This window comes from Podarcis filfolensis (assembly GCF_964270895.1).
Source record: "Podarcis filfolensis genome assembly, chromosome: W".
NCBI lineage: Eukaryota > Metazoa > Chordata > Lepidosauria > Squamata > Lacertidae > Podarcis > Podarcis filfolensis.
This window is the reverse complement of record NC_139619.1, coordinates 40,899,658-40,914,915: the sequence shown is the minus strand read 5'-3', so window position 1 is coordinate 40,914,915 and position 15,258 is coordinate 40,899,658. Positions and strand designations below refer to the sequence as shown.

Genomic DNA, 15,258 nt, shown 5'->3' with positions numbered 1-15,258 from the left:
AATCTCTTTATTTGCTCTTATGTTTTTGGCAAGTACTTCCAAGACCAGAATAAACAATAATGGTGATAATGGGCATCCTTCTCTTGTTCCTTTTTGGATCTTACAGTCATCCGTAATCACCTGATTTATAATTAGTTTAGCTTTTTGTTCTGAGTAGATTGCTGCTATTGCTTTTAAAAACTTAGGACCACTTCCGATTTGTTCTAACAGCTTTGTCATGAACTTCCAAGATACATTAGCAAAGGCTTTTTCAGCATCTATAAACATCATTGCCACTTTCTTTTCATTTTTAGCCTCCAAATATTCTATTATATTCAGAATATTCCTTATATTCTCCTTCATTTGTCTTCCTGGTAGGAACCCGACTTGATCTTGATGTATATATTCATTTAATATTTTTTTAAGTCTGTTAGCTAAGATATTTGCAAACAATTTGTAGTTATTATTTAACAAGGAAATAGGCCTATAGTTTTTAATTCGCAGCACATCTGCATCTTGTTTTGGAATTACTGTTATATAGGCCTGTTTCCATGTTTCTGGGATTTCGCCTGTGTTCAGTATTTCATTCATGACATCTTTCAATGGGTTCACTAATTGTTCATTTAATATCTTGTAATATTTTGCTGTAAAGCCATCTGGGCCTGGGGACTTGCCATTTTTAGAGCTTTTTATTGTGTCAAGTATTTCTTGCATTGTTATCTGGGAATTAAGGGTGTTCCTTTGTTCTTCTTTTAAATATGGCATATTGCTATTTCTGATGTACTCTTCTATCTTAAATGTTTTTTTTCTTTCCCTTGTCTATACAACTCAGAAAAATATTTAACAAACCCTTCTCGTATTTCCTTCAGCTTGTCTGTAATTCTGCCATTTATGTTAATTTTATTTATGGAGTTCCTTTGTTCACTTTTATTCAACTGCCAGGCTAACAACTCCCCCGGCTTATTTGCATGCTCAAAATATTTTTGTTTTATTCTTTTTATTTTCCAGCTGATTTCCTCGTTTATAATCATTGAGTATTGGGTTTGTAATGTTTTGATTGCCTGTTTTACTGCCTCTTTATTTGCTTTGTTTGGCAACTGTTTCTCCTTTTTCCTAATTTCCTCTAATATTTCTATTTTCTTTTTCTCTCTCAATTTCCTTTTAAATGAATTTTGTTGTATAAAGAGTCCTCTCATTACAGCCTTGCTTGCATCCCAGACCATCTGTAACTTTGTTAGCCCTTGACTGTTTATTTCAAAATAATCCATCAAGGTCTTTTTTGCTTTTTCCACAAATTTGTGATCGTCTAATAAATCATCATTTAGTCTCCATCTAAAAGAGATTTGGTTTTCTTTTTGTAATTCCATAGTCAGGGAGTTATGGTCTGAAAAGGTTCTGGGATTGATTTCAATTCTTTTGACTCTTGTTTCCAATTCTTTGGAGATCCATATGGAGTCTATTCTCGAACTGTTGTCATGTACATAGCTGTAAAAAGTATACTCTCTATCAAACATATGTCTCACTCTCCCGATATCTATCAGCTTTAGATTTTGAGTCATGTCAGCTGCTCTCCAGGATTTCAGAGCTCTGTTTCCCATGAATGGGTTGAAACTGCTGCTTTTTGCATCATGTGCTTCTCCCAGTGGGCCACCCCGAGCCATTTCCTGTATAGCGTTCTACATCCCATGTAGTCCTGCTTCTTCTAGCTCAATTCAGTTCATTCTGCAACTGTGCAAGTTAGGCCGCAACTGCTTTATGCATTCAAAGCACCATCATGCCCCTTGACATGCTAACAGTTGCATCTTTGTATTCAGTCCCTTCAGCACCTTGGACAGCAGTCTCTCAAGGCTCAGCCACAGTTACCTTGTGCCCCATGCTTCCTAGGCACAGGTCCGTGCTTTAAAGGCACTGTGTCCGAGTGTTTTGTTGTCCCAGGGCTGTCTAATTGTGACTCATGTTCAGCATCCCTTTCCAGGGCAGCTTTATTTATTTCATGTCTTTAAGGAGTCCTCTGTGCGGGGCAAAGGCTTGTTGCTGGGACAATAGGAGGCTGCCTTATACTGAGTCCCACTATGGCTCTATCTAGCTCAGTCTTGTCCACAATGGATGGCAAAAACTCTCCAGGGTTTCAGAAAGAGGACATTCTAGCTGGAGATACAACACATTGAACCGGAGAGCTTCTGCATGTAAGCAGCTGCTTTACCACTAAGCTATGGCCCTTCTCCCATTGCTTCTGCCCTGAATGAACTGCAAGCCTGTCCTCCAGTCCTCCCAAAACTCTCTTTTGTGGCTACACGCTGCAGGAGGTCATTGGTTGCAGAAGTTGAGCTGTCTGCACAAGTGACTGAATCCATGAGAAGGCTGATCTGTAATGAAATGCTGACTTTCAGGCATCTCTTGAAGACCTTTTTTATGCCAACAGCTCTGTGCTATCATTTAAACATTTCTTGAGCACCCAGACATTTGAATTCTTTGGACTGATTTTAATGTCCACCCTCCACCCGCTTTTGTACATTGCTGTCTTTTATGACATGCCCTAGCTTCTGAGAAGCCTTTCGCTCAAACCAGTTAGACATGACATGAATTAGTCGTTTTATCCACCCGGCATGTATGGAACAGACCCTGACGAATCAAATGACAAGGCATAATTAATCCCTCAGCTGAACTGAACAGGGAGCAGCAGCTGGGGTAGAACATGCAAACAAGAAATTATTAGTTCAAGGTACAGAAGCCCCAGAACACCCCAGCCACATGGAGTTAAGAATAGCAATTCCAGATTAAAGGGCTTGCATCTGAGACATTTGTTCCTTCCTTTTTTCCAAGACAGGTGATGTTCCTACGAATACATGGGAAATTTTGAAAGGACCGTGGGCATTTCCCCTCCGCAGCTGAAGATCCAGAGCTATCTGAAGAGGGGGAAATACCAGGTCTTGCTCAGCTGGAGATGTCTTATTTCCTTTGAAGATATAAGCTGATTAGAATTTTAGGCTGCCGGGGCTGGGGCAAAATCTGAGGATGGGAAAAATGATATCACTGGCAGTCACATGGGAGGCTGCTGAAAATGCACATGGAGAAACAATGGGTCCTTGAACTGAGGGGACTGTTTGACCTGCAGGAGGAAGCCAGTTGTTGAAATGGAACATGGATCTGAGAAGGAGCTTAGAGGGAGATTTCAACATCCAGCTGGAGCCATCAATGGCAGTTCATCACTAGTTTGGAGTTGGGGACTCTTTTTCAGTCTTAAGGGCCATATTCTCCTCTGGGAAGCCTTCCAGGGGCCATGTACCTGTGGTGGGAGGGGCCACAGGTGAAAGTGGGTGGAGTGATGAATGTAAACTTTGGTTTCCTAAGGGAGGCTGGTTTCTACACACATTCAACTCTCCACTCTCTGTCCTTCATGACTCAAGGTTGCGAGGGGAGGGGTAGTACCTCTGGTGGGGGGCACGTTGTGCTCCCTCTGGGGTAGTTTGTCCACCTTTGGTCACTACAGCTCTCACCTGTGGCTCTTAGAAACTGTCAGTCTGCAGCAGCAGCCACACCCCAGGAATGGCTTCAACTGGCGGGCTAACCAGGTGAGGGGAGTTGATGGGTCTCAAACCCTCAGTGAGTTAGGGGCTTCCCCTGCATGCAAAGCTAGTGTCGGGTACTGGTTAGAGGAGGAGGAATGGTGGGCGGCTACAGCCAGGGAACCCCCCAGGGAAGCATCAAAGTGGGAAGGCCCCAAGCCAGGAGACTGCTGGTGGGATGCAGGAGACAGGTCAGAAGAAGAAGAAGAAGGGGGAGCAGATGGCTTGGAGGCTAAACAAGCAACAGGTTTAAGGGAGACTGAGGCAGCTGAGGAGGAGCAGGAGAAGGAGGTGGAGGCTGAGGCTGCAACAGATCCCCAGGCACCTGCCATGTCCACTGTTCCCTTCTCCCCTCCTCCTCTGTCCCCAGGAACAAGGGAGGCATTACATGGAGCAGAACAAAAGGCACAGAGAGCCCCTCCACGACTGTTGGGAAGTCAGCCGACTGAGGAGGAGCCTCAGGATAGGGATGCCATATTTCTAAAAGTAGAAACCAAGACACCCCGAAAGCTGTGGAGCTATTTTTAGGAAGACCCCCAAATTGTTGAGCTTCTTAAAGGAAGACCCAGAAGCTGTTGATGTCTGATAGCCCTACCTTAGGAGGAGGCTAAGATCCTCCGTTCTGGCAACTGGGGCTAGTCCTGCCTGTGGAGTTTCTCTGTCGGGTTTTGTCTCTCTGAAGAAAGAGTCCACCTTACTGCTCATCTCTGAGTTTTGATGCTGAACTGCAGCTGAATCAGCCCTGCCAGCCAGGCTCCGGACAATTGAGCAGATGAGACCACTAGGGGGTCCAACAGTCAAGAAGGTGGTTTCTGCCCGTGCTGTAGAGGGAAGTGACGAGCAGTGGGGCTCATCCACCTGGGAAGGTAGCTCATTTAAGAGAAGGAAGTCCCTGATCCTAAACCTGATTGATCCATTTAGCCCAGTATTGCCCACTTCCAGCCTGAGTGGCAGAAGCTCTCCAAGGTCTTGGGCAGAGAGAGGCTCCTACCTACATTGAGCTTCTAACTGCAGGTGCTAGGGACTGCACCTGGGACCTTCTGCATGCAATGCAGGTGCTGACACACTGAGGCTATGGCGCCTCCACAAAACCTTCAGGTATGGGCAGGAGGTGTTGGGATACTGCCAGGGAGATAATGTCCATCATGACTCCACGTCGTCTCCGGACGTCCATCGATCTCCCGTAGACACGCAGTATCAGCAATTAGCGACACGAGCTCCAGAAATAGATTGCCACATTCCTGGGCTCATGCACACTCTATCAGCAGATAATGCACAGCAAAAGTCGCACTCAGGAGAGCATTATTTACAAGTTTTATTCAGCGTTGATCAGAACAAAAAAAAACATGACTGCCTGCTTCAGTGTCTTCGACACCAAGAAGAAAAACGAAAGCAACAGAAAACATAAACATCCTGTGAACAGGAAATGCGCAGGCTGTGACACAAACATCCTGCTCCCTTTTAAGGTGGAACGGAAATATCCTAACATCCTCCCCCTGTCCGTGTAACCTGTAGTACCTGTGGTTCAACCCAATTGCAACCTTTGTACGTAAACCTTAAGTTGTTCTCTGTTAACAACCTTAGACAATAAATCAGCAGGAATTTCATTTCCTGCCATGTAGGACACCTGAATGAGTCCTTTCTGAATACACTCTCTTGCACGATGTAGCTTAATCTGCAAGTACTTGGTTCTTTGCTTGCAACTCTCTGAGTTCAGCAAAGCCAAACAGGATCTATTGTCTTGATACACTTGTATAGGACATTTCACAGAAACTCCGATGTCCTTAAACAGTTGCACCAACCATTCACAATCCATGAGTGAAAATGACAGAGCATTGAGTTCTGCTTCACAGGAACTTAGGCTAACTGTCGTCTGCTTTTTGCACAGCCAGTCAAACAAACAGTGGTTGTGCATGTAGCATACTCCAGAAGTGCTTGTACCATCCGTGGTGTCACTTCCAAAACTTGCATCTGCAAAGATTTCAAGACCTCCAGTCTTCTGACTGGTGAACCTCAGCCTGTAGTGCATAGTCCCTTTCAAATAGCGGGCTATGCGCTTCAGAGCTTTCCAATCCTGAACAGTAGGATTATTAGCATGTCTGCTAAGCAGTTTAGTGCTTACAGCTATGTCAGCTCTTGAACATCTAGCAATGAAATTCAACTTGCCTAGAATGCATCTGTACAGCGTAGTGTCAGAAAACGCTTCAGCAGTACTATCTACCTGGTAACCTGTCACCATCGGTGTGTCTGCTGGGTTTGCATCAACCAAATTCAACCTGGTTAATACATCAGCAATTTTCTGTGTTTGGTGTACCAGAAAATTACCTGCTTGGTCCCTCTCCACCTGCAGAGAAAGATAGTTGGATACCTCACCAAGATCCTTCATGTCAAAGTGCTCCTTCAGCTGAGCTAGGGTGCTTTGGTAGAAAGCCTGATTCTTCCAAAACATCAGAAGATCATCAACAAAACATAAACAATACAGTTTGTTTTGCCCCTCCTCTTTGACAAACACACACGGATCAGCTTTGCCCTGGTGAAAACCTAGAGAAAGCAACATCTCAGTGAGTTTTGTGTTCCAACACCTGGCACTCTGCTTGAGACCATATAAGGATTTCCGCAGTTTACAGACCATTCCCTTCTGTATCTGCATTCCATCAGGTGGAAGCATGTACAGCTCCTCCCCCAAAATCCCGTACAAAAAAGCTGTATTAATGTCATGATGGGAAACATGCAGTTTCTCCTCTGCAGCGATTTTGAGCATCAGCCGAATGCTCTCATATTTGACGGTGGGCGAGTAGGTCTCGTGGTAATCCTGTCCTGGTACCTGTGAAAAACCTCTGGCAACCAATCTGGCTTTGTGTCTGACAACCTTGCCATTCTGGTCTGTCTTGGCCTTGAAGACCCATTTGCTGCCAACCAGTCTCATTCCTGGGACTACCGGTACCAGTTCCCAAGTTTAATAATAATAATATAATAATAATATCTTTATTGTCATTGCCCCCTCTCAGGGACTAATTAAAACAATACAGTATAGTACAGCAAGGAAGATTAGATGACTTTCAAAGTCCAGGCTTCCCATTCAGGGCTGAGATCGCTCTGGAGAAGAAGCTGTTCTTAAGACGGCTCGTTCTTGTCTTCATCGTCCTGTATCTCCGTCCCGACGGCAGGAGCTCGAAGAGACAGTGACCAGGATGCGATGGATCTTTTACTATGTCCAGTGCCTTCCTATGGCACCTTGTGGCATAAATCTGCTCTAATGTGGAAAGTGGGCAGCCAACAATGCTCTCTGCTGCCTTAACAACTCTGCACAACCCCATCCTGTCCTGGGTAGTACAGCTTCCGTACCACACACATAAGCCATAAGTGAGCACGCTCTCAATGGCACAGTGATAGAAAGCAAGCAGCAGTTTCTGCGGAAGATGGTTTTTCCTTAGAATTCTCAAAAAGTACAGTCTCTGCTGCGCCTTCTTCACAAGCCCCCTTGTGTTGACACTCCAGGACAGATCCTCTTGTAATTCAATGCCCAAAAATCTGAACGTTGTTACCCTCTCCACACAGACCCCATCAATCAAAAGTGGCTGGATATTGCTCTTCTGTCTCCTGAAGTCCACCACAAGCTCCTTTGTCTTCCTTGTATTTATGAGCAAGTTGTTAGCTCTGCACCACTCTGTCAGCCGCTCCACCTCATCTCTATAGTCCGTTTCACCCTCCCTTTCAGGGATGAGCCCAATCACGGTTGTGTCATCTGCAAATTTGACAACCCTATTACTAGGGTGAGCAGCGACACAATCGTACGTGTAGAGAATATAAAGGAGCGGACTGAGTACGCATTCCTGTGGTGTTCCTATGTTAGTCTTAAGCATTTTAGAGGTATAAGGGCCCAACCGAACCCTCTGGGAGCGGTCTGACAAAAAGTCCAGTATCCACCCACAAAGTGATAACGGAAGCCCCAGATCTTCCAGTTTAGACATCAGACGTTGTGGTAGAATGGTATTAAATGCCGAGCTGAAATCTAAAAAAAGCAGTCTGGCATAACCCCCCCGCTGCTCCAAATGTGCAAGGACGGCATGGAGGGCAATCGCCACAGCGTCCTCTGTCGATCTTTTTGTTTTATAAGCAAATTGGAATGTGTCCAGTCCCTCTGGTAGGCAGGCAATGACATGATTTCGTACCAGCTTTTCAAAGCACTTCATGATTATAGGTGTGAGTGCTACTGGACGAAAGTCATTCAGATCTTCTGGGTTAGGTTTTTTTGCTATTGGAACGATAATAGAGGACTTTAGGCAGGATGGAACAATAGCCTGGGCTAGGGATCGATTTAAAATCCCAGTGAAAACTCCTGCTAGTTGATCTGCACAGTCTCTCAATACCCTTCCAGCTACCCCATCTGGCCCTGTGGCCTTCCTTGGGTTGATTCCCTTCAACACCTTCCTCATCTCTTCTTTTTCCACAGAGACTGCTACATTCCTTTGTACTGATGATGGTGATGGTAGTGATGATGGCAAAGCCTTCCCAGGGAGTGGTGGTGGTGGTGGTAAAGCCTCAGCAGGTGTTGCTGCAGATGTTACTTCAAAACGGGCAAAAAAGGCATTCAAATCCTCTGCGAGGGATGCCCCTCCCTCGTCTGCCAGGGAATCCTTGGATTTATACCCTGTTAATTCTTGTACACCTTGCCACACCTGCCTGGTGTTGTTACTTTGTAGATGATTCTCCAGCCGCTGTCTATACGCCTCCTTTGCTACACGGATACCTCTCTTTAGATCCGCTCTAGCTAAGCTGTACAGTGACTTATTTCCACTTCTGAAAGCAGTATTTCTTGCCTTTAGCAACCCCTGGACCTCCCTTGTCATCCAGGGCTTCCTGTTTGGGTAGATCTTTATCCGGCGCCTCTGTGTTACATTGTCAGTGCAGAACCTGATATAGTCCAACACTTGCTCAGTATGAGTCTCTATATCCTGTTGGGCGAATACCTCCCAATCGGTGTCATGAAAACAGTCTTGTAGTTGTTGGGATGCTTCAGCTGGCCATATTGTAATATCCCTCTTTATAGCTGGAATCCGTTTCCTCAATGGAATATATTCAGGAGTCAGAAGCAGGAACACATGATCAGATTGGCCTAGATGTGCCAATGGTTCGGCCTTATAGGCCTGTTTGACATTTGTATACAGCCTGTCCAGAGTCTTTTCTCCCCTGGTTGCACACTTTATGTGTTGATAGAATTTAGGTAGAACCACTTTCAAATCTGCCTGGTTGAAATCCCCGCATACAAGAAATGCAGCCTCGGGATACTTGCCTTGTTGTCTGCTAATGGCATCATGCAGAAGACCCATTGCCTCTTTGGTGTTCGCATCAGGTGCAATGTATACTATAGTTATCAGTACTGCTGTAAATTCTCGGGGGATATATATAGGTCTGCATTTAAGCATCATAAATTCCACAGTTGGAGAGCAGTGGCTAGCTATCACAGCGTGGTTTGTGCACCAGCTGTTATTCACGTATGCACACAAACCTCCCCCCCTTCTTTTACCAGAGTCCTCTGTTCTATCATGGCGGAACACTGTATAGCCCGTTAGTTCTATGGCTGAGTCAGGAGTAATTGGTGTCAGCCAAGTTTCTGTAAGCAGCAGAAGACAGCATTCACTCACAGTTTTCTCCGTTGCTATCCACAATTTCCACTCCTCCAGCTTATTCCCCAAAGATCTCACGTTCGCATAGAAAATGCTGGGAAGCGGTAAGTTATAATGTTGTGTCTTTAGCCTTAATTGCCTTAATCGCCTTCCTCCTCTGCAGCCTCTCTTCTGTTTACGGTCTCTCCTGTGTCTCTTTACTCCCCAGTTCTTTGAAGTCAAAAAATCTTCCTTGCAGACGCGGAGACACTCACAATTTGTGCAGCACTCACTCCGTAGCCGAATAGATAACATGTCCTGCCGACTATAAACAAGTCTATTTTGGCAGGACAAAAAAGCCAAATTCTGAGTTAAGGAGCAACCAGCCGCTGCATCTACACGCGCCGCCATCTTAGTTTGGTTCCTGTTCAAGGAATCAACTTCAGCCTTCATGGCATTAAGCCAAGGCTCAGCATCTTTAGAGGTTAACTCCTGAACCTCTTTGAAGCTTGAAGGTTCCCACACCTTCTCTAAGCTACTAAGAACAGCAGTTGCCGTCTTAGCAAACTCATCAGCAAATCTCTTTGGAGGTCTGCCTTTGGTCGCCCTTTCAGACCTGTGAACCAGACGCAAGTCTTCTGGACTCATCTCCTCCTTCTTAGGAGAAAAGTGACCAATGGTGAACAGTGGTTCTTCCAGTTCATTGTCAGATGCATCAGATGGTCTGACTGAGGCCTTTGCGCTCTTGTAGTCTGCTGTGTCATCACTGTCGCTGACACCAGCAGCAGCGCCGCCCACTGAACTGGAATCCGAACTCTGATCATCACCACCACCACCACCATCATCATCCTCATCCTCAGCTTTCTCAGCTTTCTCAGCTTTCTCAACATTATCTGCCTTTTTCACATCACCTTCATCCTCCTCTGGGTAACTCTGGAAAATTCCCACATTTTCCCCCCACTTACGATTGTACTCAACACTCTTTGTGAACTTAATGGACTTAGAGTTAGTCATCCATACTCTGTATGCACCTTTTTCGTACCCCATGAACAAACCATGTGCCCCACGCTTCCCAAGCTTGTTGCTCTGTGGGGTGTGTACCCACATGTCAGAACCAAAGATTCTCATGTGCTTGACGTTCGGTTTCTTACCAAACATCTTCTCGTAGGGAGTACAACCAATAGGTGATGACAGTCTGCGATTATAGGAATAAACAAACGTCGACAGAGCTTCCCCCCAAAACTTCTCAGGGAGGTTGGCATCATGCAACAAGGTTTTCAGGCCTTGAAGCAAAGTCTGATTTGCTCGCTCCGCAAGTCCATTCATCCATGGCGATCTAGGCGTTGACAAGTCATGCTGGATTCCCTTCTCAGTCAGGAAAGCTTCAAACTGCTGAGAAGTGAACTCCCCGCCCCGATAAGTAAACAAACAGCCGATACGTTTACTGTGAACATTCTCCAACCAAGCACAGAATGCCTTGAACCTAGGAAACACTTGCGATTTCTGCTCAAGCATAAACACATGAATGTACCTAGAAAAAGAATCAATTAGAACCATGAAGTACCTTGCTCCACCCAAAGAGGGCGCAAGTGGACCAACCAGGTCTGCGTGCACTAGCTGGTAGGGTTTGGAAGCCTGCCTGCTAGACTCCTTGCCTTTTGGAGCAACCTTCACCTTGTTCTCTGCACAAGATACACATTTCATGTGAAACTTACAGGGTTTGATGTTCAAACCTTCAACCAACTCAGGCATCTTGGCCAGCGCCTGCGAAGACATGTGACAAAATCTTCGATGTTGATCATGAATACATCCTGCATGGAGAACTTTGTTAGTTTGTGCAACACAACAAGAATCAACATTAGACATAATAGCATTGTCATCATAAGTTATACAGAATAAGCCATCCATAAACTTTGCAAGCAAAATGTCCTCTTTGCCTTTCCTGATGACACAGACGCTCCTCTTGAAGGAAATCTCAAAACCACGCCCAGTCAGCTGTGGGACACTAAGCAAATTGTCCGCAGCACCTGGAACAAAAAGTACATCTCTGATGGTAGTGTGCAGACTTGCCAGTTTCACAGTCCCTACTCCTGCAATTTGCAACGTCCTTCCATCAGCCAGGTGGATCGCTCCATCTTGAGGTGTGAAGGAGATAAACAGGTGCTTATCTTTTGACAAATGGCGGCTCGCACCAGAGTCCACAATAAATCTGGCCTTGGCCTTTGGAGCAGCTTTTCCACTAAGCAAAACCTTGTTTTCCACCGGCGTGGGCTTTTGCTGCTTGCCCCCCTGCTCCTGGCCATCAAACTTGCCTTTAGCCTTTGGTGAAGCTGTGCCAGCAAACAAAGCCTTGTTTTCCACTGGCGTGGGCCTTTCACCCCCCTTCTGCTTCAGGCCATCTGCAGGCATCTGTCTCTGTTTACTTCTGGCCTTCCGGCCTCTGCAAAGTTGACCTTGGCTCCCATGGGAAACAGAGCTCTCAGCTGCCGACTCCTTGGCTTCCCCTGGAGGCTGGAATGCTGCCTGGGATGACATCACAGTCAGCTCCCCCTACAGCTTGCAACCGGTGCCCTCGGCATCCCTGCATTCACTCGCATTCTGGGAAACAGCCAGGACCTCCGATGCAGTCAAACTCTGGGCTGGGATGACTGGCAGATGAGCAACTTTCAAAGCATTCCACATCTGACGTGCAGTCGTGTTGCCAGCTAGCGTAGCAATTTCCTCCAGAGAGACGGACAAGACTATTATGTCTACGGCTTTCGAATTCTGAGCCTTCCATCTATCTGTCAGAGGAACTGGAGGGGCTTCACACACAGTATGCCACACTCCAAACTGACGCAGCAAACTCTCACACCATTTTGCCCAGGTCTCATAATTGTGCCTGTTTAACTTTGGGCACTCAGCAGCTTCAGAGGCATGGAAAAACTCCATTCCAGCTCTTTACTTGAGCCGTGAGTCTTTTTCACTTCAGAGACTCCTTATCTTGGCACCCATAAATCACGAAGCCTGCTTGGCTCGGCTCCCAGGCCAATTAGGCCAGCCGGACATCAGAGACTCTTGCCGCGGCAAACAGAAAAGCCTCATTTGCTTTTGCTTTCCCACACATACCTCAGCAGTCTATCGCAGTCTTACTCTCCTGTAAGTGCCGTGAATCTGGGCCCGAAACCTGTTGTTGGGATACTGCCAGGGAGATAATGTCCATCATGACTCCACGTCGTCTCCGGACGTCCATCGATCTCCCGTAGACACGCAGTATCAGCAATTAGCGACACGAGCTCCAGAAATAGATTGCCACATTCCTGGGCTCATGCACACTCTATCAGCAGATAATGCACAGCAAAAGTCGCACTCAGGAGAGCATTATTTACAAGTTTTATTCAGCGTTGATCAGAACAAAAAAAAACATGACTGCCTGCTTCAGTGTCTTCGACACCAAGAAGAAAAACGAAAGCAACAGAAAACATAAACATCCTGTGAACAGGAAATGCACAGGCTGTGACACAAACATCCTGCTCCCTTTTAAGGTGGAACGGAAATATCCTAACAGGAGGCACTACTCGGCATCCTTATATTCCACCCTTCCTCCCAAAGGAGTCCAGGGCAGCAAAGACACAACAGTTAAACAACCAAAACATCCAAAAACAGTTCCTACACAGAAGCAGACTAAGAAAAATCTCTCCTTAGAAGGCTTCTTGAAAGAGGAAGAGGAAGTAGGCATTGAAAAGATAGCAGAGAAGGGACCCCCGATAAGATGGTACCTGCAGGAAGCCGTCATCTGCAGAGCAGAGCCATCCATTGGGTATATAAGGGGTGATATGATTTTTCAGGTGCCTTAGCCTCAACCAATACCTCAAACTATCAGTCAACCTCCTCAGTCTCCTTTATGCTTCTGATGAAATAGGCTATGCCTGCATAAGTTTTTGTTATGTTGTCCTAAAATACCACTACTCTTTTGTCTCTTCCTTCTGAAGGATCCCGGTGAACAAGCAAAAAGCCCTTGAAAACACACACACACACACACACAAGGACAAGACAAGACAGGGCTGTGCACCACAAACCATCCCAAAATAAGCCTCCATTCCCCATCAATCAATATTGGGCTAAAATCTATAGAACACAAAGCTAAATGCATCTAAAAACTGGTTTTGAAATAGCCTTGGTCTTGACTAGTCCTTCAGCATTGTGAGTTTAGGAGCTAGTCTGCAAGGGTGAAAATCTAATGGACGATTCCATTGTTGAATTAACCAAGCAAGGGTCATAGTTGCCACCTATGTACCTTGTGGTTGCTCTGTGCCAGAGGGCAAATGAGGGTGGGCCTCCTCCCTCGCCTGGCTGGGAATGAGAAAGGAAAAGGTCAGAGTTGTGTGAGAGAGCTGGGCTGGTCCGGTTGGCGCCAGCGCTTAATGGCGGTCTCCCGCTGAGCTCCGCTCAGGGAGACTGCTCCACGAGTTCGGGTCTGACCGCTACGGCGAAGCGGGGACCCCTAAAATCACAGGCGCAAAAGCCTGGGAACACGGAGACTCGGTGGGCACCTTAAGCGCCCCCCTTTACCGCAAAGGAGCCTTTTTAAAGGCTCCGGAGCGGCATCGGGTGAGCGCGGAGCTGAGAGTCGCTACCCAGCCCGTGGAGCGAAGCCGCGTCGCCATTAGCGGAGAGCGCCGATTCCTTCCTGACATTTGGACTGAATTGGATTACCCGTGAGTAAGACGGAAAGATATTATTAAAAGAAATTTCAAGAATTTGGCTGAAAACGGAGAAGGCAAAAAATAAGGAAGTCTGCCTTCCTCGGACTGCATGTAAACAAAGCAATGAAATAGGAAGCTGCAATTTGACAGGAAGCAGCTTTAAACTTAACGGACTCAGACATTGGACTTAATTCCCCCCCGCAGCAGGCAGGGGCAGGGGGGGGGGGGAATTGTGAACTGTTATACCTGCACGGAAGAAGCATAGAAGGGGAGACTTCTGCCGTTCTGAACCCTTGGGGAGAACTGCCTGGAAAGTGAGTCACCGAGACGGAGAGCTGTCATTTAGAGACTGGTAACAAAGTTGGCTCTTTACACCTTTTGCAACAAGTAAACACTTTATTGGATACAAATGGGCACTCTGGAAAGATACATCTGAGTATATTTGGAGAATATTGGAATAGTCTGTTACTATTGTTTTTCTTTTGAAGGGAACTTTTTGTTTTTGGTACTTGGAACTTTGAGCGGCTCCCTCTAGAGGCCGCAGAAAAATTGTTACAATTGCTGCAATTTTTACTGTGAGAAACAGGCCTGTGGAATTTCCCATTTGAAAGCTATTCCCGTGGGAATGACCTTGGGACATGAGTGGCCCAATAGAAGCAAGAGTAACGAGAGCTAAAGGAAAAGTGGAACAAAAGAGAAGGGCCTCAGTAACAAATCCAGTTGCACCTGTTATGACTTCTCCCATGGATGCTGCAGCTGTGGCCAATGCATTAGTTAGAATAAACGAATCTCTGGAAGCGCTTACGAAGCAGAGCACTGAAAATTCTAAACAGCTGAATGAACTGTCAACAAAAATAGATAAAAATACAGAGACAATAAATAAATTAGTTCAAGAAAGGGAGGCAACCAGAAAGATTGCAGAGGAAGCGAAAACCTCTGCAGAAGAAGCGAAAGTTTCTGCAGAAAATACACAGGAAAAGTTGGTGCCAGTCTGTAAAAAGCTAGAAGAACATGATGCTGCCCTGTCTTTATTGGAATTACAGAGGAAAAACAGAAATCTAAGATTAAGATTGATTCCAGAAAATGAAAAGGACAATCTGACAGAATATCTTACAAAAGAATTTCTGGAATTTTGGCAGGACAGCTTGAAAGAAGAGGAATTTAAGATAACAACTGCTTTCAGACTGGGCAGGAAACAAAACAGAAAGAGCCCTAGAGATTGTTTAATAACTTTGAGATCTCAGGAGGAGAGGGACAAGATACTAAATTTACATTTTCAAAGAGCTCTTGAGATTGGAGATTTTCGTGTTCAGATTTTTAAAGATATTCCTAAATATATCTTGGAAGTCAGGACCTACTATAAGGATTTGGTCACTTTACTGAGAAAGAACAACATACCATTCAGATGGGAGTTCCCGCAAG

The 15,258-nt window shown here is 45.7% G+C and overlaps 1 protein-coding gene across 1 annotated transcript in view; it reads right to left on the bottom strand.

Moving 5' to 3' along the window:
• Positions 1-14,076: 14,076 nt before the first annotated feature.
• The window catches only part of LOC310753815 (inositol polyphosphate 5-phosphatase OCRL-like), a gene marked incomplete at both ends in the record, with an annotated part of 65,742 nt that continues 64,560 nt past the window's right edge, over positions 14,077-15,258 (bottom strand). Inside the window, one exon of the mRNA XM_083595149.1 lies at positions 14,077-14,143. Coding sequence (XP_083451275.1) covers positions 14,077-14,143 — 67 coding nt within the window. The remainder of the gene's footprint in view (positions 14,144-15,258) is intronic.